The sequence below is a fragment of the Arvicola amphibius genome, chromosome 1, assembly GCF_903992535.2.
Source record: "Arvicola amphibius chromosome 1, mArvAmp1.2, whole genome shotgun sequence".
Taxonomy (NCBI): Eukaryota; Metazoa; Chordata; class Mammalia; order Rodentia; family Cricetidae; genus Arvicola; species Arvicola amphibius.
In genome coordinates, this window is record NC_052047.1 from 184,483,195 (window position 1) to 184,508,280 (window position 25,086).

The 25,086-nt window shown below is 51.6% G+C and overlaps 1 protein-coding gene across 2 annotated transcripts in view; it reads left to right on the forward strand.

Annotated features, from left to right (window-relative positions):
• Nucleotides 1–757: 757 nt before the first annotated feature.
• Pax2 (paired box 2) overlaps nt 758–25,086 on the forward strand; it is an 84,183-nt gene continuing 59,854 nt past the window's right edge. For both annotated transcript variants that reach the window (XM_038336023.1, XM_038336033.1), the window contains exons 1-5: nt 758–765; nt 1,580–1,596; nt 6,519–6,629; nt 10,077–10,245; nt 10,864–11,061. In XM_038336023.1, the coding sequence (XP_038191951.1) occupies nt 758–765; nt 1,580–1,596; nt 6,519–6,629; nt 10,077–10,245; nt 10,864–11,061 (503 nt within the window). The remainder of the gene's footprint in view (nt 766–1,579; nt 1,597–6,518; nt 6,630–10,076; nt 10,246–10,863; nt 11,062–25,086) is intronic.

Below are 25,086 nucleotides of genomic sequence, written 5' to 3' on the forward strand. Positions count from 1 at the left end.
AGGGCCCAGAGCCCTCGTTCGCGGGCTACCCCTGCCTTTCCCGACGTGTGGGCCCTGGCTATTTCGCTACCCTTAGCTTCCCCGCATCTGGAGTTGCCTTGCATTCCTTTCAACTACCACTTGCTACCTCCTGTCCTCTCCCTCTGCAGTCCTTGTGGTCACTGTAGCGGTGGGTGGCACTGGGGACGTCCCAGATCCTCCAGCACAGTCTCCCTCCACTACAGTCCGCTGAGCTGCGGGCTCTAGCAGGCTCAGAAGAGGGTTAATCATTACCTCCCCATCAACAGTCAACCACCCTTGGACTCTCTCACCCAGGCTCAGAGAGGAGGGGGCAGCTGGCCCGATGGAGATCGGTTTGCCCTACCAGCCTCGGCAGGCCTTCCAGGGGCAGGTCTCTTTTCGGTGGCCTCAGCACCCCTTTTGGGTGCTCCGTTTCACCTCTTCTGCTTCCCTTCGCCTCCTAGCACTCCTATCAGGCTCTGCCACGTCTCATCTCTGCTCGGTCTTTGGCAAGTTGACTGCAGGTTCTAGGACGACCAACTCTCTTTGTTTGGAACCGGACAGAACGGGGTTTCCTTTCCTCAACCTCTGCCAAAGGTTTTGGCGGAGTGGCCCAAAGGGGACTGCGCTTCGGGTCACAATTAACCCGATTGTTGGGGATGTGGGTGAGAAATTGATCTAGCGGTTACAGTAGACTGGTGTGTGTGTGTGTGTGTGTGTGTGTGTGTGTGTGTGTGTGTGTTTTCAGGAAGTGGGAATGGAGGAGTGGCAAAAGAGAAACCTGGATGGGTGTGGTGTAGTCAAAAGGAAAGGGGCGGGAGTCTGCAAGGCAGAAACATAAAAAGGAGTGGCAGTGAGGGATCCCAATAACATTTATGGGGTAGGATGGAAAATAACACCTTCATGTTCTGCCAGCCTGCAAGCTCAGATCCCCCACTTCCCTCTTTGGGGTTGTCATGTGTTCAGAAAGCTGGACAATTATTCCTTCACCCACTATAGAAGTGTTTGTTTTTCAAAGGCTCCATAGTGGACAAGTGTAATTGTCCCCATTTTACAGGTGAGAAAACTGGGGGTCTAAAAAAGCATAGGGACTATGCAGGCAGAGACAGCTTCTTCCTGAAGGCGGGGCGGGGTTGGTGGTGGGGGAGGTGGGATGGGGGTGGTGGGGTGGTGGTGAATGGTTCTTTTAGCAGCTCTCCCTGGGTGCCTGGTCCGGTTCGGTGGTATTCAGGTCTGAGACAGGATTATCGGGGCCTCCTTGATTCTTTCCCATCTACTTTTCCCTCTTTGGTCAAAGTCCTCCACTCCTGCCCTGTGGACCTGCTGGCCAAGTTTTGACTATTTTTACACCCCTCCACCAGTTCAGTGGTCCACAGGAAGCCACCTGGCTGACCCGTGCCAATATGAGGCCCCTTTAGTAGCCAAGTGGTTTGTATTGTCATTACTCCTCAAAGGAGCTGAGAGGGCCGGGGAGGTTGCTAGGTCCTCTTACGGAGGAAAGCAGGGTTAAAGGGAGGAGGAGCCAAGGAGGATAAAGGCTCAGCACGTGCGCTTGGCCTCTACAGGACCAACAGACTAGGCGGGCGGGGCCAGCTGGCAGTCAGGACCCCCGGGATTCTTGTGGGGTGTCCAAATATTGGGAACAAAGGCGGGAAACGAAGAGCGAGAACAGGAGGGAGGGAGGGAGCAAGGGGGGAGAGCGAGGAAGCAGAAATTAGGGGGTCTTGGATGAAAAAAAAAGTAGCTTTAGGGAGAATGTGCTGTGGAGTGTGAAATTGCAGCCCATGGTGCTCCATATTGTACCAGAAGCTCTTCCAAAAAAAAAAAAAAATCCTCCAATGTGACCAGAAAGCCGGCTAGGCAGGGGGAGGGGAGGGGGGCTGGCGGGAGCCGGTCAGGCGGGGCAGGAGAGGGGCCTCAGAGCGTTCACCCACTGCCAGGGATGTGGACGCCTAGGGTACGCCCTCCAAGGGCGCACTCGGAGGGCAAGTGGGCCGCGGGTGTGCGACCCAGAGTTTGATTGTAAGAACTTTTTTTTCTTTTCTTTTTGTTAGTGGATATAATGAGTTCTAAACAGAATAATCCAGAAAAGACACTGGGCTACGTAGTAGCTACTCAACCGGCGCTTTCTCCCTCTTTGGATTGTGCTTTCCTTTCCTTCGGACTAGGTTTTTTTTTTGTCCCTTAATTCTAAACAGCACCCCCCCCCATACACACCACACACACACACACACACACACACACACACTTTAATGCATTTAATTTGGTCTGCGCTGTGGGGAGCATTTCCTGGGGAGATACGCTTAATTTCGGAATTTCTAATCCCCTCTGTTGGAGCTCAGGCCCTAGCTCCCCTCGCTACTCCCCAGGAGGTAGTAGGAAAGAGACAAGCCTAGGCCACGGGGGAGGGGCACAGCTGGGATGCTCCACTGCAGCCGGGCCCTCTCCAGACCCCTGGTAGCACAGACACCTTCGAGAACTGTTTGAGACCCCGTGCCTAGTCTCAGGGCAGCGCTGTGTGAGCAGAAGGGAGGCAGCCACGTCACTCTCTTTTCCGTCCTGACAGAAAGTTCCTCGGCAGCAAACAAGCCAAAAACCTAGCAAAAGAGTCACAAATACGAGTCTGGGCAAGCGTGGTTAGCAGGCAGGATCTTCACTCACACTTAACTTAGGCGTAATCTGCTTAGATATACACTGAAAGCTGAGGTGTAAATCACACACCTCTGCATAAGTTTATACAGGAGGTCCTTCTTATCGCGACCACACCCTCCGCACACCTAACACTCACGCTAACACTCAAGAGGAGCAGTGGAGAACCCTAGCTGATCGGAAAGGGAGGAGGTAGGAGTGGGCCGCCAGGCGCCAAGCGAGCATGGCAGAGATGGGAGCGGAGAAGGCGAAGAAGCTGAGATCCACAGGAAGATTTATTGGGCAGATCAGATGCACAGAGGCGGCTAATGAAGCAAATCCCGAGATGGGTATCAGAGCAACTCCCCAAAAGTTTATTTGCCTTTAAATTTCCGCAGGGAGGCGGGCGCCTTGTTTGAAGTGTAAATGCCCCTAGGTTGGGGTGGGGGTGGAAGGGCTGCTTTGAAAACACTGGAGAGAAAAGGTTCATTTAGAGGCAGACGAGGGAAAGGCAACCAACCCTGACAGGTCGGAGCCCTGGTTGTGTTTGGGGTTGGGTTGTTTTCTTCTTTCTCTTTCCTCCCTTTCCTCTTCTTTCTTCTTTTTCCCCCTACTCTTTCCCCTTCTGTTAGGACCCATAGAAGAAGAAAAAGAACAGGAAAGGGGAGTTGGAGCGAGAGGCCACCGAGGAGGGACAGATGCAGGCCAGCCCTTCATGCTGAAGTCCAGAGAGAAGGCTGTGCAGAGGCTAACGGAGCTTCCAAAGCAGCGGGGGTGGTTTGCCTTTTGATTATCTAGAGCCAGAAACCGACTGGGAAGCTAGATAGAGTGTCCCAGAAGCAAGGGGAGAAAGGCGTGCTAGGGCTTTCTGAGGCTACCTGGACATTGGACAGTTACTAGCCCTCATTCCCAAGAGGGTCTATATAAAAGGTACGGGTGTGGGAGTGCAAACTTCAAACACGCTGCTTTACAAACTGTTAGTTCTCTTTACAAAATGTAAAGATCAGCCCCTCCCCCAGTACGTCAAAATGCCCATTGTCCACATTCACACTTCATGGTGTACGAAAAAGGAATACATTGAGCTCTAGAGAAGTGTGGATTTCTGTATGGTACGAGGGACTCCACTCCTTTTTGTTTCTCCAACAGTTCAGACTCATCAAGACATAACTTATGTACGCCCATCATACGGAGACCTGGCCAAGGCTCCTTTATGGGTTTCTAACCACGGTTTGTTTTTAACGCTCCCCACATTCAATTCTGAGTTGGTTAGTTCTTGGAAGGAAGCTAAGGCTATGCCAGTTAGTGCCACCTGAGAGCTCCTGGCTCTCCTGGCTGGGGAACTGCCTTACTCTGTTTCTCCTTTTTCGTTCCCCACCGCGAAGTTAGTGCGGGTTCCCGAGGTTGTGAGGCCAAAGCAAACCTGCGAGCGCCATCTGCAGGCCTTGGGAGGAAGGTACTAGCTTTCCAGACAGGACCCCTGAGCCTACAACCTCCTGCCCTGGGGAACCAACCTAGTCCTCAGCCCAAGGGAAGTGAGGGACAGAGCGGTGGGCTGCAGACAGGTAGGTATTTTATCTTGTTCTGTTATTTTTTTAATTTTTACTTTTCAGCAGTTACTCTGCAATTGGATTAATAAGATCGGTATCAGAAATTTGCGGGAGACAGGGCAAAGGCCCGGATCCCAGCGGACCCAACTCCCCAAGCAATGGAAAGCCCGCCGAGCCTGGCCTGAAACCCTCCCAGAGTAAGGGCATCCTGGGAAACCAGGGTTCTAGATGCCCAGTAGGAGTCAGTCTGAGTCTAGTGGGTGCTTTCCCCAATCCCAAATACTGCTGAGGCTTTTTGGCCATAGGGACAGGGGCATGAATCCGCTCACTTCCCTTCCTCTGGGCTTCAGGAGCTGCAGACAACGCCAAGAGGCTCGGATCCGCCAGGCAAGAAAGCACTGTGTGGCAGCTCGAGCTTCCCAGAGCCGCCCTTTCTCAGACCCAGGGAAGCCTGGGAGGAGGGAGCGAAGGGGGGAGAGAGAGAGAGTTAAAACATCAGCTGAAGTGCCAAGATGATTTATGAGACGAGGGAAAATATTTCATAAAGATCTCCCGGATATTCTGTACTTAACCAGTTAGGAGACAAAGGACTTCTCTTGCCTAGTGCGTACGAGAGGACCCCAGCGAACAAGGGAGCGAATGAGGGTCAGACTGCAGAGACTGGGCCAGCGGCTCGGATAGAAGCCGGGCCGTGCCGGCGTACTGCGCCGGCTGCGCTCGTTCCGGATCTGCAGAGCTGGCGGCGGGCGGCGCTCAGCCGCGTTCACAGTCTCCTCTTCTTCCCAACCGGGGAGAGAAAGCGCCTTGGTCCCGCCTTGGGCTTTTGCATTCTCTGCAGCCGTGGCGGACAAGCCGCTGCGCACTGTCTCTAGCCCAGTTCCCTCTTTAGCGACCCGAGGGTCCAAGAGCCAAGTTCCCTGGCTTTCCTGCCGTCCGTTGGGTCCCACCAAGGCAGGTGGGTCCTAGCCAGAGGCCTCTAGCTTGATTCTGAACCAAGCGTTCAGGGCTGCCCAGACTCCGGGGAGGGGGTGCGCGCCACCGCGTGTGGGACGGGAGGGGACAAACTGCTGGACACTTTGCCCCGGAATGAGAATCAGGCGTGCGTGGATGGGAAGGTACCACAGGAGGGAAAGGCGAAAGGGAAGGACCAGAGGTAAAGGGAGGGAGGAAGGAAGACATAGGGAGGAACGGAAGGGAACTCAGCGCTAAGGAGAGCCGATTTAAGACTAAGGATAAGGACCCGCGGGCTGTGGGATCTGCGGGCATTGGCCGGTGGATGGCAGGGATGGGCGAGTTGGGACAGAGAGCCTCTGGCTTGGGGCGCAGCGCCCTCGAAGGCCCTCTGTGGCTGCCTGAATATTCATTAGGCTGGCCGTTCTTTATCCTTATCTAACGTTTATCTTCCCAGCGAGTTTCGTTTCTCTGTGTAGTTTTAATCCCGGTCTCCCAGTCCTCCTCCCCCTGGCCCGCTCCTCACCCTCCCTCTTCCTTCACCCGCTGCTCCCTCCCGTTTCCCCCTCCCCGGCCCTCCCCTCGCCGGCACCGGAGTGACAGGCGCGGGGCCCTCCTTGCCGAAGCTCGGGGCTCCGGCGCTGGCGAATCACAGAGTGGTGGAATCTATTGCCTTTGTCTGACAAGTCATCCATCTCCCGGCGCGGGGAGGAGGAGGGGGTCTGGAGGGGGCTTTGCAGCTTTTAGAGAGACACACACCGGGAGCCCAGACTCCAGTCTCCGGCCGAGTCTTCTTGCAGCCGCAACCCACCTGGGGCCAGCCCAGCGCTGCGGGCGCCGCTCGGCTCCTAGGCTGCCTCCCTCCCTCCTGGCCCTCCGGCCGCCGCGGCGAGCGCCTGCCTTTTCCGGGGGCGGGGGCCGGCTCGCGCGCTCCCCTCCCGCGGGCGCCGCTTGGACATCCCGGGGATTGCTACTTCTCTGCCAACTTCGCCAACTCGCCGGCACTTGGAGCGGCCCGGCTCCCCTCCCGGCGCCCTCGGGCGGCCCCTGCCCTGAGCCCTCTCCATTCAGAGCCTCCTAGACCACCAGGTTCCAGGGGAGCTGAGTGAGCCGTCTTCCCCACCCGGCCTCAGCTCTGGCCGCAACTGGCGCGCGAGCCATGCGCTCCCTGTGCCCCTTGGCCCAGCCCGTCGCCCGGGGGCTGCTTTACTGACTGCCCAGCCGCGTGCCCCGACGGTGGCAAGTTGCAGCCGCTGCGGTTGCAAACCCCGGCGGGCCCGGAGGAGTCCCGGCGGGGAGCCCAGCGCGGCGCCCCCCGCCCTCGCGTACCCCGCAGTAGCCGGGCGCCCGCTCACCCTCCCTCCCCCACCGTCCCTTCCTTTTCTCCTCAAGTCCTGAAGTTGAGTTTGAGAGGCGACACGGCGGCGGCGGCCGCGCTGCTCCCGCTCCTCTGCCTCCCCATGGATATGCACTGCAAAGCAGACCCCTTCTCCGCGATGCACCGTGAGTACCGGCGCCCGGCTCTTGTCTCGGTTCCAATCCCGTCTAGCCCCAGTGTTGCCCGGCCCCCTGCGCTCAGGTCTTATCCTAGAGGCCACACCGGCTTTTCCTCGGCCCCTCCTTTCGCGCCCTGCCTATTTCTCTTACCTAGTGTTTCTCCTGTCTTTAGCTACTCTCTCTTCTGCTTTTTGACACCCCATGCTTATCGTTCTGTCTGCCTTTGTACCTTCGCTAGTGCTCCACCTGCCTTTGCTCCTTCCACCTGCTCCTCCTTACCTCGCGGGACACACAGCCCTGGGCCCAGGTCCGAGCCACCTACTTCCTAGTTTTTGCCCTGGACTGAAGGATTAATTGACAGCGCTCTCTCTCTCTCTCTCTCTCTCTCTCTCTCTCTCTCTCTCTCTCTCTCTCTCTCTCTCTCTCTCTCCTCACCCTCCCTTCATATCTACCTCTCTCAAACTTAGAGTAGTGGACGATCAGGAGGAGGATCCTAGCTTGAGCAGCCTCGGTGTCAGGACCGCAAAGTAGAAGCTCCTGGGGGTGTGACCCCCTTCTGAGCCCCAGCTTTCTTGTTCCTTCCCGCTTAACCAAGGCTTCACTGGGACTGGTTTGGAATATTTCCATCCTCTTTATTTCATCCTCACTTCTCCGCCTTCTCCTTCCCTTCCCTTTCAGCTAGGAGCACGAGATTGGCAGGAGAAGGTGGTCACTTTTCTTGACTTTGCCCAGGAGGGGTGATCGTTCTAATAACAGTAAGGGGTTTTGAGAAGAAATCAAAGTCAGGAAGAAAGCATGTAGTAGAGCCTTCTGAACCAGCTCCTGGATGCTCTGCATTCTGGAGACTTCTTTGCCTGCCTCCACTCTCTGTTGAGGACCAAGCAGCCAGCGCCCTGGCCAGGGGGTCAGCAAGAATTGAAAAATGGGAGGGAAAGAACAAAAGAAAGGCAAATGCTAAAGCCGGGGAGAAAGGAAAGAGAAATCAAATCAAGAGGGGGAAATCAAGGAAAGAAAATAAAAGAATGTTATGGGGGTGAAAAAATAGAAAAATAGGAAACGGGGAAATATCTAATGAATTTTGAATTTATCTAATTCATGCTAGGCCTTTAGCTTGAAAAACTATTTGTCAGATATTTTCCTTTGCTTAAAAAGATAAATAATATTCTAAATAGAAAAGCTCTCCCCATGTGTAGATTAATAATTAAGGATAATTTGTAACTTTCCACGAGGTAACTTTTTAGACCTAGCCTTGATCTGTACTTTAAAATATGATACAATAAGAGAGAACCGTGTTTTGTTTATTCCTTTTCTAAGCACACGTTTAACTTTACAGGACGATAAAAAAAACTTCCGGAATAAAATATAGTTCCCTAAATAATTTTTAGATAAAGGAAACCCAAGTGAGGGACTACTGCTACTGCGGGTGTCTCAGGCAGCCGGGAAGCCTAGCTCTTTTTCAGAGGGAATGAAACAGTCCACACGCCGGTTCACCAAGGCGGCCAGCCTCCGTCTCGGCCCTTCTGCCGCTGCCTAGCTCAGTATTTTTGGGGGATTGCTTCCGGGACGCGCCAGTCAGGGCCAGACTCAGGGAACCACTCTGAAACCGAAAGGGGAGCAAAGCCAACAGAAGGTGGTCGAAGGAAGGGAGAAGGGCACTGCGCGGGCCGGCAAGGCGGCCGGCTGGCGGGCGAGCAGCTACATACAGCCCGGGTCGGCGCCCTCGGCAGTAGCACATTCTAGGCCTGATTCAGCGCGGGTCCTCCGCGGTCCTTCGGCCCTGAACTCCAGAAGTGCCCCGTTGCAATCCCCATCCCATATATTGGGGCAGAGGGGCCGGGCCCGGAGCCCGGTGAGGCTGAATTATTCATCTTTAATCTGCCCGCAGCTGCCGCCTTTTCATACCGGTAACGCGAGTTCTCCCGGGGCCTAAATTATTGATGGTCGGGGTTTGTAGGGCGGGGAGGGGGAGAAGAGTGGGACCAAGATGGGGAGACTATGGGGACTGGGGGTGTAAGATAAGAGGTTCTGGCTTCCCGGAGCCTCTCGATTAGAGGCCTCTGTCCAGGGGCTTCTCCCAAGCTTGTTTTGGTCTCGGCAGAATGTTATGGGAAAGAGATAAAGGGGGCACGAGCTGTGCCCGCTTTCTCCGAAACTCGCTGGAGGCCATGGGGTAGTGGCTGCAGTTTGCAGACCTTGTCTGTCCTGACTCTTCCGCTAGAAGTCTCTGCGGTTAGATTGCTGAGTAACTGCAGCTGTAGGTTAACCGCTCCAGGTGCAGGATTTCTGGGCTGCTTTAGGCCGCGAAAAATGGGGCAGTCGGCAGCGGCCTCGAGCCTGGCACCCCGGTGGCCTTCTCAGCTTCCAGGTTGGGAGCCCTCCTTCCCCTAGTTGGTCTGGAAATCAAGGGCTCTGCTCCGGCAGGTGCATCCGCCCTTACTGTTGGGTTTCCTGGGCAGCTGCCGAGGTCTGAGAGGTCAGAGGGTCCCGAACTGGCTTAGACTGCAACACCCAGTGCCTCTCAGTCCTAACCTCGCAGGTGCGGTCCCTACCTACCTTGCCACCCCCGAGCAGCATGGTAGGCAAGAGAACCCCAGCAGCCCACGTTCATCAGCGGCTCCCGGGGACCAGCAAGGCTCTTAGCCGCCTCGCGGTCTCTGAGTGCAGCGGATCCCGAATCACTATCTCTTCTGCAGTTTCTTCTTAACCTGGATTTCTTTCCATCTTAGATATTAGGGATGTAGAGGGAAAATATGCTTCCAAATACCTGAAGACAGAAAACATAAAGGGAAGGAAGAACTCCCGATTAAAACAAAATGAAAAAAAAAAACACAAAAAAAAACAGGGAAAGAGGACATGGTATAATTACAATTAAAAAAATAGATACAAAGGGAGAGGCAGGTAGCGAAAGTGAAAAGGGGTGCGTTTGACTTAGTCCTTCTTTATACTGAAGGCTCCGCTAAGCTGAGTCAAGAGGACCCCGACCCTTCAAACTCATCTGGCTCCAAGCCCTTGTGATACCCAAACAGCGCCTAGCCTGCGGCGCAGGCGGGTTCCTAGTCGGCAACATTGCTGTCCCTGACCCGGTCCTTTCTCACCCCATCTCCCTGCTTTCATCCCTGCTGACATTATTTCCCCTTTGACGTTTGTTTTCCCTCTCCATTCTTCGCTTCTGTTCTCTCCTGGCTTCTCTACTCTTCCCGCACTTTCTCCTTTGCAGCTCGCTAGTCTGAGAGGCAGGTTCTTCCCTAGGCCAGCTTCTCGGTTCTTACAGCTAGCCGGGGTCCGATATCTAATCCTCTTTCCTGCACGCAAACAAGCCACCTTTCTCCCCAATCCCCGGATATGCCCCTTAGCCCTGCTTGTTCCCTTCGCACGTGGCTGGCTTCGGACCCTGACTAATGGCCGGTCCCTGCTGTGTGTGGGGTGTTGTGTTTTTTTCTTGTCTCTCCCCAGCAGGGCACGGGGGTGTGAACCAGCTCGGGGGGGTGTTTGTGAACGGCCGGCCCCTACCCGACGTGGTGAGGCAGCGCATCGTGGAGCTGGCCCACCAGGGTGTGCGGCCCTGTGACATCTCCCGGCAGCTGCGGGTCAGCCATGGCTGTGTCAGCAAAATCCTGGGCAGGTGAGGGCCGGGCGCTGCCTCCCTTCCCAGCTGAGGCTTTAGTTAAAAGTTGAGGTGCTAGGCAGGAAAGGAAGGTCCAGACTTAAAGGGATCAAAAGGCTGCCCCTTTTGAAAGGGCCGTTGTGGTGGCTGAGCCTTGGAGTGAGGGTGGAGTAGAGTCTACCCAACATAACCCAGCTCCCTGGGCCTTCCGAGGAAGGCAGCTACATTCAGAAAAGGAGGGATTATTTTTTTCCCAGCTAAGCAATGTGAATGGGGTTGGAGGAAGGGGCATCCCAAGAGGAGAAAAGACAGCATTAAGCAGGCTAAAGGAGGGTCCAGGTTCCATAGGGACTCTGGGCTTTAGGTGGGATCAGCTCTCCCAGCAGGGGTCCTTCTCTGCTTCCTAAGTTGAAGGCCAGGCTTCCATTCCCCAGGGTGCCTACTCTAGCTGCTGTCCATGCCCAGCTACTATGCCCTAGTCAAGCCCCTTTTGGAGTCTGTTCAGCTACACAGGGCCTTTTTCCCTTCACACTGATGCCTAGGGAGGGAGAGCGGCTTAGCAGCTCTGGAGCTTGCAGCCCCCCTGCCCTTGCCACCACCGGCTTCTTGCTGACCCCGACGGCCTTCCTGGCCCAGGTACTACGAGACTGGCAGCATCAAGCCTGGAGTGATTGGCGGTTCCAAGCCCAAGGTGGCAACGCCCAAAGTGGTGGACAAGATTGCTGAATATAAGCGGCAGAACCCGACTATGTTCGCCTGGGAGATCCGTGACCGGCTGCTAGCTGAGGGCATCTGCGACAATGACACAGTGCCCAGCGTCTCGTCCATCAACAGGTGAGCAAAGCCCCCTAGGCTTAGAGGGCAGGGCTCCAGTTCCCTGCTCCTGCCTGCTGGGCCATCTCCCAGGGTCCATCTTCGCTCTGCCCAGCCTCTATCCCTCCTTCCAGCCCCTAGCCTGAAGTCTTTGGGTAAGGAAAATGGACCTGAGAGGCATAAATAGACAGAAAGACAGACAGGGCTCTTTCCAATTCAGAGCTGGGTTTTCCCTGCCAGGCTTCTCCCGCCGGTGTCCTGGAAATGAATCCAAGTGTTTGTGGTAATTAAGACTCCAAGATTACCCGCCTCGGGATCTAGAGACAATCACAGCCCATAGCAAAGCTTTTAAAATGACCACTGTCTATTCATCGCTTCCAAACAGACTTTTCTTTCTAAAGTCATGTACCCTTCCCCAGGGGCATCCAGAATCCTGACTCCTTTACCCTTTCAGCCAGCTCCCACAAAGCTTGCCTCCCAGGAGCACAGGTCTTGCTAGCCAGTGCCACACCAATTTCCGGCCGAGAAGCACTGGCATCCAGGCCCACAAAGCAGACGCCAGCCACCAGCCAGGACTTGGCAGAGAGTAGGGGAACTGGATAAGGACCGGGATGCCAGGCAGGGAGTGAGAGCAGGGTCCCTGTGGCTGACTCTTGGGAGATGCTCCCACCACTAAGCATGCCTTTCTGGAGGCTGCAATCTTTTCCATGATGATAGGTTCAGACACTGGGACCATGCGGGCTCTAGTCAGCTCAGCCTGCAGGATACTTTGGTCTCTTAAGTCCCAGATCACTCTGGAGTGCTGTCTGGGAGATCGCAGGTCATGCTTTATGCATGTGCACCCCAGCCAGGATATCAGTCTAGGGTGATTACAGAACACTCAGGCAGCCCTCAATCTCAGGATCCCAAACTGGCTTCAGAACTGTTACAGCCTGACCATGGTACACAGAGATTCAGGACTGCGAAAGTCACACTCCAGCCAGAAGCAGGTCCCCCTCATTCTCAGGGACCCCCAAACGAGAAGAGAGTTAAGGGTTTCATACTCTGTTATTCTTTGTACTCTTCATAGGCCCATTATCAGGATGACTAATAATTCAGATGGTGTTTCTTTCTGCAGCTAACGTCACCTGTCTTTTTTTTAATATTTTGCAAATGATATGGAATTATCCCAAATCATCCTGAAAACAGCAGGTAGAATTAGCTGGTAGAATGTACCTTGGCTAAAGAAGATTCCCTCTGCCACACTCGTGCTGTAACGTACTGCAAGGCGACCCCAGAAATTATCCCAGTGTGTGCCATCTGTATTAAAATGGTTATTCAGTTATGAACAGGGTAACATAATACTGATCGGCTAATTATACACCCTCTGATACTCTCCAGCTCCCTGGGCCTGGCTCAGCTAGGTACTGGAAACGTGTGGCTGTTTGACATTTAGACACTTTTCCAAAAGAGCTGGAGAATAACACTGGGTGGTTTGAGAAAGCAATAAGTGCTTTGCGTTTAAAAGTCAGGAAGCTGGGGAAGCTTGGGGATTGAGGCAGGTGTGACAGTTAGGGGAAGGGAACAACTCTTCTTTTTCCTTTTTTTTTCCCTGAGCCACCCACCCGAGACTTTGCCTCTAGACCAGCTGGTGGTCCTTGCTGTGAGTTAGAGCTGAGGTCTTGGGAGGACAGTAGCTGAGCCAAGAGTGACTGCAGTGAGGGGCAATGTCACCTGGCTGGGTAGCGGTGCCCTGGGGACTGTTTGGAGATACACTTATTGTCTGTGATGGGGACTGCAAGCTTTGGGAGACTCCAAGACACATAAGTCACAGTGATTTGCTTCATTTGGGTGGGGTGTGGCGGCTACCTTGCCTAGCACCCTCCCTGTCCACTCCCCCTCCAACACATATCCATGGATGGCCGAACTATTTTTAAAGCTGGTTTAGGCACAAGTTTGAGGATGTTTCATTCTTAAAAAGTCCTAGAGTACAGAGGACAAGGGACCCTAACATACAACTCCAGAGGTCTGAAGGTGCATCTACCAAGCTATAAGAAAGTAGATTAGTGGGATGCCCATGAGATGAGCGCGGGGAAAGAATGGCCCAAGCCCAACCACTCTACCAGCCACAGAGGCTGCTGGCCTCTGGTGTCTGTTATGCGAGGTACCCACAGGCTTCCTTTGGATGTGAAGAAGGAGGCATTTCTGGGTAGGCATTGCTGAAAGGTGAATGGAGCATGAGCCCAGGAGCAGGGAAGCCACCATCCAGCAACATGGGCAGCCCTGGCTCTGTAGTTAGATTTCAAGGCTTAATTTGTCAATGGGATCTATTAGGCTGTTCTAAATTTTGCTTTGAGAAGAATCTTCCCACGGTTGGTACTTTGGAAAAATTGGTTGAGGCTTCCCAGTATGTCATGGGTACACATTTGGTCACCCCAGCCATCAATGTCATTCCTGTTGGTACTCTGCCCTGAAGGGGAAGGTTCTTGTGGAGCCCAATAAAGGCATGGCATTCCTGCAGGTGCTGGTTGTATCAGGAACTTGGGCCTTTCTGTTCTGAGAATTTTCACTGTAGGAAGGAGCTGGAGATCTCTCTGTGTATAGAAAGCGGTATGCACTAGGAAGTGGGGAGCGCCTGAGTTCAGAGCTTGGGGGGTAGTAGGGTGTCCACTCGCTTTGCTGTTGTTGTTGATACACACACACACACACACACGTACATACATACATGTCCGGAGTAAGGTGCTCAGGAGCCAGTATTGGCAAGAAAGGAAGTCTACACCTGCTCACCCACCTGAGCCAATGGTTTTCGTCTTCTCCTCCCCCAAACAGATGCTGTCACTGCACCTGAAATATGCTGTTATGGCTATAAACTAAATTGCTTTTCATGCTTTAAAAATGGTTTTGGCATTCTTTGGTCCTGCCACAATAAAACCCTGGCTGTCCAACCTGAGTTTTCCCCTGGCAAATCCCCATAGAAATGCTTCTCTGGGCCAAAGGTGTGGTAGGGAACCATCCACACCCAGAAACCATTGGCTAAAATCTTAGCTCTGAGCAGGCTGTGGAATTTATTGAATCATTATAAATACTGGGCTACTTACAGCTTGGTGTGGAGTTGCCAGCTCTTCAGCTTGTATGACACCGCTGTTGGGGACAGTGTTTGTAAACAGGTAACTTTAGATTGAAACCTGGCATGGGAGATGGCCTATGGGCAGGGGAGAGATGGAAGATCCATGTACCGAAAGAGGGGCAAGTTACCTCATCAGGTTGAGTTTTTTTTTTTTTTTTTTTTTTTTTTTTTTTGGTTTTTCGAGACAGGGTTTCTCTGCAGCTTTAGAGCCTGTCCTGGAGCTAGCTCTTGTAGACCAGGCTGGTCTCGAACTCACAGAGATCCGCCTGCCTCTGCCTCCCGTGTGCTGGGATTAAAGGCGTGCGCCACCACCGCCCGGCCAGGTTGAGTTTTTGATGAAGCAGGAAGGATTTTCCTGCTTGAGTCTTCAGGTTGGACTGTTGCCCTGGGTAGAGACCACTTCTTTGAGAGAGCAGCAAGAACTCCAGGTGGAGTCTAGGGCTACTGAAGACCCTCTGGGAGTGGTCTCTGAGCTAGCTGATGGATGTCTTGAGGCTAGTAAACACTTTTTGGGGTCAAGGACTCTGCAACCTTAGATCTTTGCAGCGGACCCTCAGGGCTTGCCAATCACCCCGTATTCTTCCTCTAGCACATTTCTCCTTGCAGTGACAGCACTGGCTTCAAGCCTGCTGCAGCCTTGTTGCTGTGTTGAGCAATGCTAGTTTGTGTCACTTGGGTGTCCCTGCTGTGTAATTCTCAGGTGTTTGTCACTGGTCTGATGGTGGGCAGCGGTTTACCACTTGTTTTTTTAAGTGAGCTGATAGTCACTAATCACAGCCATGGGGATTGTGGAGCTGCATCCTAGACCAACACGTCTGTTCCTGCCTCTGAAATTCAGCTCTAGAGCGCGTAGATTTGACTCTTGGACCATGGAAGCCAGGGCAGAGGGGTGACATTGCTTGCGACATCTCTAGATCTTTGCAACTGTCTGTCACTACTGTTGGTGACAGGCCAAGAGTCAGGGGCGGGTCAGTGAGTTAAGAAAAAGGCCTCATCCCAAAGAGGAATGAGAAAGATAGGACAGAGAACTGTCCTGGGGCTGCAGGCTTTGCAGAAGAGGCTGCAAGCAGTGTCTTCTCCGAGGTTTCTGTCTCAAAGCTATTTTTCCTAGAGGGCATCTCTGCTATTCTGGTCACCCATACGTAGAGAGGCATGTGAGGCAGGCATGGTTGTTGATCTGTTTCTTGTGTTTTTAATGTTTCGTTTTTATTTATTTAGTGTGTGAGTGAGTGAGTGAGTATGTGTGGCACACACCTAGCACAGCACTCAGGTGCAGGTCAGCAGAAAGCTTGTGGGAGTTGGTTCTCTCCTTTTACCTTGTGGGTTCTGGGATGGAACTTAGAAGGTTGCGCTGACTTCCGGGTCTGACTAGGCCCTGGTAGTTGGCTTGTGGGTTTTCAGTGGTTGGTTGCCGTGAGTTCCTACCACAGCTGGCAACTTTTGAGAAGATGAAGGGTTATCTTCAGAAAAACTCCGGGTTGGGTTTAGGAGGTGATGTAAAGAGGAAAAGAGAGGGGGAACCCCAAAATAAACAAATAAAGTCCCAACTGTATTGAGAACTCAATAAAACAATCACATCAAATATGAAGAGGCATAAATCTTGTGTCTGCACAGGTAACCTTACTGGATTGCTTTTATTATTGCTCAGGCTGACTCCATTTATTACCATCCACAGCCCGGGCAAAGGAGACTGCGTGGAGGGTGGTCTCTGGTGCAATCCTATACCCCGAGAGGCAACAATCAGCCCATACAGCCAGGGATTTCGATGGGAGCCAGGAAGGGCCCATCTGTCTGCATGAAACCAATCAATAACTCTGTAACCAGAGCCCTTGTCACAGGGAAATGGACAACACAACAGTTCAATAGAGGGGCCACAAGGGGAATTAGCCAAGTGGAGATGTTGCCAGACAGGAGCAGCTCCTGGAGAAGGACGTGGGGCTTCCTGGAGGAGAGTCTGGGAAGGCAGGGTTGTATATGCTTCCTGGCATACAAGCAAGGCATTGCTGCGCAGTCAACCTCGGGAAGGAGAGGCAACACTGAATGGTGGTGGTGGTAACACGTGTTCTAGAGGACACGGCTGGGGAATGGGCTTGTGGTACACGGACGATGGTTCGATGGCCAACATGATGAGACAGATTCAAGGATTAGAACGCCACAGTTTTAGACATAAAGGCAGGAGTAGTAACCAGCATAGATGAGTCATTCTCCCCAAAACCTGCACTCTGGAGAGGGGGTTCCCATGAGCCCGTAGAGGACGGAGGTCCTGCTTCTAAGCAGGACTGATGAAGGAACACTTTAACCCAGGGGCCCGTTGTCCACTCCCAGCTTCCTATAGCTGCAGACCTGGCTACCCTGCAGGGCCTTGGTACTCAGGGCTCCCCTGAGACCCTCCATGATGCTATCTGGGGTTACATTGCAGTTCTCCTATTAAGAGGAGAATGAATACATTGAGGAGAAGTCATTTTCCATGTCCTTAAAAGAATCCAGTAGACGATGCCCATCCGACTTGCGAATTTTCTAGATTCCTGTTGTGTCTTTTCATACTTCCTTCCCTATCAGGTTAGGTGTCCAGAGTTCAGGTTCACAAGATAGAGGCATCTATGGTCAATGAAGCACCCAGGGAAGGCAGAGGGTTCCTAAATCCTGAAGACTGTTGTCTCTCAGCCAGTACCCAAGCAAGGGAAACACTAATTGGAGAGAAGGTGTCTCCTGGAATTATCTGCTGCCATTGGGCACAGGTGGTTTTTTTCTTGCCGGTCACAGTTTTGGGTTTGATGCTATCAGGGTGCAGTTAGAATGTATGCACAATGGCATACAGGAGTAAAGGTCATCATCTTCTGTGCGGGAAATTGTGTGCGCTTGTGTCTACCTGTATCCACTCTTAGGTGCAGGGCTCTGGGGTCAAGAGAACAAAGAAAACAGTCTCTGGTATGTGGCCTGTTGTTACAGTACAAGGCTGGGCACCTCGTCCTTGGCTCGGGTGGTTAATCACAAGTCAGTCAGTGAGGTTGTTGCCTGAAGTGGCAATAGTCATAGAGCTGGGCTAACGGTGGTTCCATCCCACAATTTAGACAACCTGAGGTCAAGTTTCCCATCAATTTTTGTTTGTATTACAATATTCCTAAGTCCAGTTAACCCCAATCCGAGAGCCTTTGTCACTGTGGCGCCACCTTGGTTAGGGGGACTTCTGTGATCATATGTTCATTCTTACTTTGACACGAGCCCAAGGCCTGTTGCTAGAACTAGTTAGGAACCAGTCACATCAGTAGCCAAGACAATGTTCTCCCAGGTGTGTAATTTTCTCCAAAACTGATCCACACCAGGCATGGAGGTGTATACCTTTGATCACAGCAGAGGCAGGCAGACCTCCATGAGTTCAAGGCCAGCCTGGTCTACAGAATGAGACTCTGTCTCAAACAAGCAAACAAACAAACAAAAAAAAAAAACACCCAAACACACATGCATGCACGCATGCGTGCGCGTGCACATACACACACACACACACACACACACACACACACACACTGTGATCAGGTCAGGGAACCACAGGCCAGGATACCCAGGATGAAACATGGCAGTAACAGTAGTACATAGCTACGGACACAGCTTCCTCTGTGTTGGACCTAGGCCCAAGCTCCAGATCCTTCCCAGGCAGTAGGAAACAGGGAAGATTCCAGATGAGAAATTAAACACATGGTAGAACTGGAGAAGGCTGTGAAGCCAGACAAGGCTCAGTATCAAAGGGTGACTTGGGAACTAAGAGGGCTAGGCAAGAGAGCTGTTGGCATTTGAGAAGAGAGAAAAATGGCCTGACCTGAAGGAGAAAGAGTAGGGCCCTGCACCCAGAAATTACCAGGCAGGAAAGGAAGGCAGGTGGAAGGGGACAGAGGGCAGTGGTCATATAGCCAAGTTCCGCTCACAGCTTATTTTCAAGTCGTGGAAATGTTGGGGCCTTGTTTTTGTGTGTGTTTCTTAAGTGACAATGTGGTGAGAAGGTATTTTGTGCTGAGAGACAGAGAGAAAAGAATTAAGAGTGATCATCCAGTCCAGAAAGCTTGGCTTTGGATGCAAGAGTAAGGGCAGTAGAGTCCCGATGTCTAAGCTGGCGTGTTCCGAGAGCAGTGATGGAAATGCGTGTAGCTACAGGGCTCATACACCAGTGTATCCAGGGCCCTGGCAGAAATGATGCATAGATGGTCATAGGAGCTGGACATGGCCCAGCTTACAACACTGATACAGAGGAAGTTTTTGTATTTATTATTGTTTGTGTGTGCATGATGTCTGAAGACAATTTTTGGGAGCTGATTCTACCCTTTTTATTCTTTCTTTCTCCCCCTCCCCGCCCATTTTTGTGCATGGTGTGTATGTGTGTGTGTGTGTGTGTGTGTGTGTGTGTGTGGAGAGAGAGAGAGAGAGAAAGAGAGAGAGAGAACACAGTCTCCATAGTTTTCATCTTATCCATTGAGAAAAAGGTCAATTAATCCCCAGAGCTTGCCGATAAGACTGGTCTTGCTAGTCAGCTTGCTCTGGGGACCCTGTCTCTGTCTTCTGAGGCCGGAATTGTAGATGGGTCACCACTCCTACTCAGCATTTGTGGGGGTTCTGGGGATCTCAATTCTCTGGTCCTCACACTTACACCACAAACTCTTTAAACAATGAGGCATCTCCCCAGCCCCTCGCCCCACCTTGTGGGTTTCAGTGATGGAATCAGATTTTCAGGCTTGCATGGCAAATGACTTTACCCAGTGGGCCACCTTGCAGGACCCCCAAAAACAAATTTTAACAGCTCCGTGCTAGCCAAATAAAGCACACATTGGGTCTGATTCTACCTTGGCCGGCAGTCGGCAGCCTCTAGTTTGTGTAACTCCACACACTGATCTCTGCTTTAGGAAAGAGCAATGTAAGCTCAGAGCAAGTGGGAGGGGTCCCACATTCCTTTGTATCTTAGTACAGCAGCTTCTGGGGCCATCCTGGGGGTTGGTAGGACTCCTTCTACCTGGAGGAGGAGCGGGGGAGTCAGGGGTGGTGACAGAGACAGCAGATATGATACTGATCACAAGAGTGATGGAGGAGGTGAGAAGCTGGGAGGTGAAAGGGGTCTGATAGCTTCCTTGGCCTGATAGTATTTGGGACTGAACACAGAGAATGCCAACTACAGCTGAGAAAGGGGTACGGTGTCAAAATCTAAATAAGGGACATTTGGTCCCCTGAAGCATCTTAGACATGGTTAGAGAAAGCCAGTGCCCAGGATAGCTGGCAGTGTAGGCTGGTGACATTCTGAGAAGCCCAGAGGTGACAAAGGCGAAAAGGAGACGACATCTGGGGAGAAGTTCCCGACATGAGGGTGGGGCAGAGGAAATGACATTGCAGGCATATTCTCAAGGTCAGGGTTTTATTGTCCTTTCTAAGAGAGACCTATGGGAAGATGAACACGGCTGTGACCACCCACCCCTCAGCACACTGCATTTTCCTGGCAGTGACTGTGGCTGTCATTGGCAGGCCCAAGAAAAGCATGAGTGAGGTCAAGAAGAAGGTAGGGTGCCCCTGCTCTCTGGAGTTCCACAATGGAGTCCCCTCTACCTGCTACCTGGAGCTTAAGGCTCCAGATTTCCTGCTATGCCTGTCTACAGGCCTGGCTCTCCATGGTGTGCTCCCTCTGCAGTGGCCTGAGAGCAGAGAAAGCTGGGGGACCGTGCCAGGCTCTTCCTGGCAGGGTATAGAGCATGGCAGCTGGCTGCAGAGGGAACAGTATTCACCTTGCAGGCACAGTGGAGCAACGCGAGGAAGGATTTAGTGACCTAGGAGGAAGAACAGGCCATAAAGGGACAACAAAGGGGCCCCAGAGCTCAAGCAAATGACATCTAGCTAGTTGTGAGACTGCCTGTCCTGATTCTGGTATTCTTTCTTGGCCCTGGAATTTTGGGGGTTTAAATGCCCAGTCCATGTTTGCCAGGCAAGGAGAGGACTCAGGAGGTGCCGACACTGTCAGGTCTGAAGGATCCCTGAGAGTTGGGCTGAAGTACCTCATTCTGCCCCTTACATTGCCAGCCTTTTTCTTGCTTCAAAGCTCATCGTGTCCTGAGAGAAGCTGAAAGACCTGGCCTGGGTGGCTTCTGTGGCTCTGTTTTATGTAGGCTGGTGGTTTCTAGCTGAGCCTGGCTTTCACAGCCTGGGAGGTTGACCTAGCATTGCTGGGAACTCTCAGAAGCCAGGCTTGTCAAACCAGGAGCTGGTGGTTTCCTTATTCAGAAAGCTTCTGGTTGGCAGAAGCATCTGGCCCCAAAGCAAGACTCCCTGCCAACACTTGGGTAGTCTGCTCGTTCGGGATGTCGCTGAATGCTATGCAAGGGTTCAGAGGGACAGTAGATGTCAGTAGATGTCCTAGTGAGTCAACGAGTAAGGGTCAGTCAGGTCCACAAAGGGTTCTGACACAATCTATGAGCACGCCTGGATCTGGGAGGGTGGACCCATGTGAGATGGGTGCACATTTGCTCTGTTGGAAGTGAGTGTGTCACCTGTGTGTGGCTATAGCGCTGGCTGTCTCTACCTGTGTGTGGATGAGACCAAGGGTCAGGACGGTTATCTGCAATCATCTTCAGGGTGCACCCCGCAGTCCTGCATCCCTCAGTCCTTCCCCTGCTCCTCACTCCTCCCCTCCTCCCTCCCTGGGTTAGAAGGATGGGTAGGAGCAGCCCAATCTCAGCTGATTCTAATTGAAGAGCGAAGAGAATCTGATAAGATAAGGAAAGGCAGCTTTCCTCCAGGGACCAATGGAGGTGTCGTGTTCCCCACTCTCCTCTGCTTGTCTAAGAAGGGCAGGCACACTTCCACTTAGTGTGACTGTCTGGCTTTTGGGAAAGCCAGAGGGAAGGAGGTTCCTTACACCAGCAGGAGAGAGAGGTGAGGACCGGATGCTGTGGCACTGACTGGCCCTGCCTCAAGCCTGATTTGAATTGGGGCTGAAACAGGCAGCTGTGGGGCTTTCTGGGCTGGGCGAGCCTTCAGGGCTGGGGTTTGGCTGCCTGCAGAGGACACAGCTCTGGCTCTAGTCCAGTTCCTTCTAGAAATGGGGTGGGGGGTGGAATCCACACCCACTGTCTGCCCTCTGCCCTCCTGTCTACCATGTAACATCTGCCTCCTCCTCTACTCCCATTTATTTCTTCAACTCCCGACCCTAGGGAGACACTCAGGAAGGTCATGCAGACTTCTTAAGAGATGACCAACCTCTCAGGATAGGCACAAAAAGTTGAGAGAAATTCATTTCATGGCCAGTGGCTGCTCAGAAAAGGCGATTCCGGCACCCGAATGTGATAAATGTTAACTGAGCATTAATCGCATTAAAGAGGGCCCTATAAACTTTTCATTTCTAATTAAATTCATCCAGTGATGCTGCCCAAGCGAGTACTCTGAGCTTTTGTTTATGTGGAAAATTAAAATGCAAATACAATGGGATTTATTTCCAGGAGTGGAGTGATGGTCTGGCCCCTCTGACTGCTGGTCTCTAGGCCTGTCAGACTAGGTAACCACTCTGCAGGTTCTGTCCATTGTGCAACAAATTTTAACTGTGCAGGAAGAGGCTGGAGGTCAAGGTCAAACACAATTAGTCGTGAGGAGACGTTATAGGACGAATTAAAGAAGAGAAAAGGCAATAGATAACCCTGCAATGTAGGAAAGCGTTTTCTTGGTTTTCTAACCTTCCTCCTTCTATAAGAAATGGAAACTCCTCCCCCACAAACCCAAACTTGCTTGTGAATAATGTCATCATAAGCCTTCCTTGCATCTGAGGTAAAAAGAGGTGTGGGAGGGAGGATTTGGAGGAAAGAACCCCATTAGGCACATATGAATCTGCTTCTGAAAGAACTCAACAAGGTCAACAGGGAGGCCTACAGCCTGGCTTTCTCTCCAGCACTTGCAGGGTCAGCTGCTGTCCACATCGTGGTTTTGCTGGGTCCTTCCTGCCAGTGCCAAGTGGCATTGACACAGGGCAGTGGAGCATAGAGGCATGCATCGAGAAGGCCATTGTGCATGCACGCCTGCACGCACACAGCCTCTTACACATCGGGGGAACTGGGTGCTCATAAGAATAAACAAATGGCCCTCGCGATGAGTCTTTTAGTACCACGATCCCTTTGATAGAAGCAGTAACCCTTAATACTATTGAATGATATGAAGCGATATGAAGTTCCTGCTTACTAAAACATAAACTAAGCTGAGAGGAGAGAAAAACCTAGGTAAGAAAAATCATTTGGGTATATCAGTTAGAGACACTGAAAAATAGTTATGGTGTTGTACGAGTAAGGAAGTTGTAAATAGCATTAAAACGCTAGAAGGATGGGAAATAGAGCCAGGAGAAATGAAAAAAGGCAGAGTGTTAAATCACAAATAGGGGCTCATGTACAAAGTCACAACCCAGATTTATACCAAGCTTTGCAAAATCTACAACCTGGACTGACAGTGGGTGGGGGTCCCGTGTGCCTGAGTGCACACATCCAGGGCATCCTGACAGTGTGGACAGGGTGGGCTGGCCTGGCAGTGGGCAGGCTGCTCACTGTGCTGGATACTGGAATTGATCCATCGGCTCCCTGTGCCGGGATCTGATTGGTACGGCTCTGCAGACAGTCAAGGATACAGCCGCATGAGGGTCATTAAAGGTCTTTAAGCACACGAGTCCCTTGTGAGCTGGATCCACGTTCTAATGGTTCTCCGAGGTAGCAGCCCATTCCTGGAACACCGCCTGCCTGACTGATTTCACAAACAACTGCTACCCCTGTCCTCTTTAGTCTGTTTTATTCTGGGTTGTTCTTTTCCTCTTTAGTGTTCACTTGTGTCTTGGGAATGCATGAGCACTTGCTGACAAGCAGGTTAATGACCATGGCAACGCCCAAACATCTGGATGAAAATCAAAAACTTTAGTCAATCATCGATGTTAGCTGTCCATAGGATGCCAAAGATCTGGTGATTTAGCATGTCCCCCTGGTGGATTGGGTTTCTCAGGTTCCATTCAGGCATAGGATCAGCATTTCAGGAAATACTTATTTCAGAAGAAAATATTCTAGGGAACAGTGTGCTTAGGGAGCTTAATGGATGCACTTGGGTCTGAGTGCTGGCCAGGCACAATGGTGGCAGTAGTTACTGTCTGGACAAGCATAGCCATTGGACACACTGGAAGAGGCTTTATCCAAATAACCTTCGGCTGTCCATTAGGCCTGGTTTCCACTAGGGAACCTGCCATCTGAAGGTCCTTAATATACATGGTCATTCACTCATTCATTGTTCCATTCACCCATTCAGAAATCTGCTAAGCGCCTGCTATGTGCCAGGCAAGTCACATAAAGCCCCTTGGCACAAAGCAAGAGGCAGATCCCAGGGGAAATTTGCCATATTTTGAGTCTGGCTAATCTCATGTCCTTTCTGTACCTCAGTTTCCCTAGTCTTATAGGGAAGGGATAATCATTTAAGTCTCTTACAGGCTCTCATGAGGATTAAATGAGCCATAAATCTACTTAGAATTGCAACTATATAATATTAAGGGATCAATAAATGTTACTATTCTTATTACAATAGTAATAATAGTATGCATTTCTAGTTCTAGTCTGTGTCAATATGTATGTCTTCTGGCTTGTCTGTGTATGAGCACTGAAGTATTTTAAATAATAATGTCTGAAGGGTCAGGTGTCTTGGCTCACATCTGTAATCCTAGCACCCAAGAGGCTGAGGCAGTAAGTTCATGAATTTAAGGCCAACTTGGGGGCTATATGGAGAAAACTTACCTAAAAAACAAACAAGAAAAGAAAAACAAAAAGAAAGAAAGATGGCTTAAAGAGACAAACGTGTAGTCGATGAGCAGGGTTGAGTATCGTGAAAGCCAGTGAGAATCAAGGCATTCTGTGAGCCCAGCTGATTTCAGGAAGGAGTTGATTCTGTGTCTTTTCCAGGAGGTAGAGAATCTCTGTGCCTCTGGTCTCTGAGCACTGACTAGAGCTAGTCGAGTAATTGTCCCTTTGTCCACTTTGAAAGCCCAGTCTGTATACACGTGTGTGTGCATGCTCATGTGTAGTCCAGCTTGTATGCATGTGTGAGTGTGTGCGTGCCTGTGTGCGTGCTCACGTGTAGTCCAGCCTGTATGCACGTGTGAGTGTGTACGTGCCTGTGTGCGTGCTCGCATGTAGTCCAGCCTGTAAACATGTGTGAACGTGGGTGTGCCCATGTGCGTGCTCACGTGTTTATGCTGCACTCTTTCCGGATGAGCTTGCCGTTGCTTGAGGAGTTGAAGGTTGGCATTTTCCAGGCTCCATGGCATTTTCCCGAGTTGTTCTCCTTTGCATTTGTAATTTTTTCAAGAGATAAATGGAACAGTGGTGGGGGAAATCGTCATGTGATAGTTTTGAAGGGTTTTCCTGGTTCTTAAATGCTGTGCTGGAGAGAGAGAAGGGAAACAAACAGGAAGAGGAGGGGAAGAAAGAAAGAAAATAGAGATAAGACAAAGGATGAAAGAGAGGAGCAAGCCAGTAGTTGACAAACCCAAGTCACATCTGTCAAGTGTTCTCCTTTGTACCTGGGTGTTCACAGGAGGACGGGGATCTGGTAACCACTGCAGTTACTACCACTGCTGAGGGAAAAGTATTTTAAGAAGAGATTTGGGGAAATAAAATTACTTTGGTGCAATGGCCCAAAGTAACTGCATATTAATAGATTTTTCTACTTACTCGGTGCCCAGCAAAAATAAGGTGAAAACCAAATATGTCCCAACTCAGGATGATGGGTCTCATCTCTATGGGATATCCCATGGGATGAGGCTGAGGACCGATCCTGTGCTATCCCCCTTTGGCTGCTCAGTGACCTCCTTCAGTTCTGGGAACCCCAAAGAGCCACACTCTAGGGCCTACCTGTCACTTATCAGATATACTAAGATTTCTTTAATTTTTAATTGTGTGTGTGAG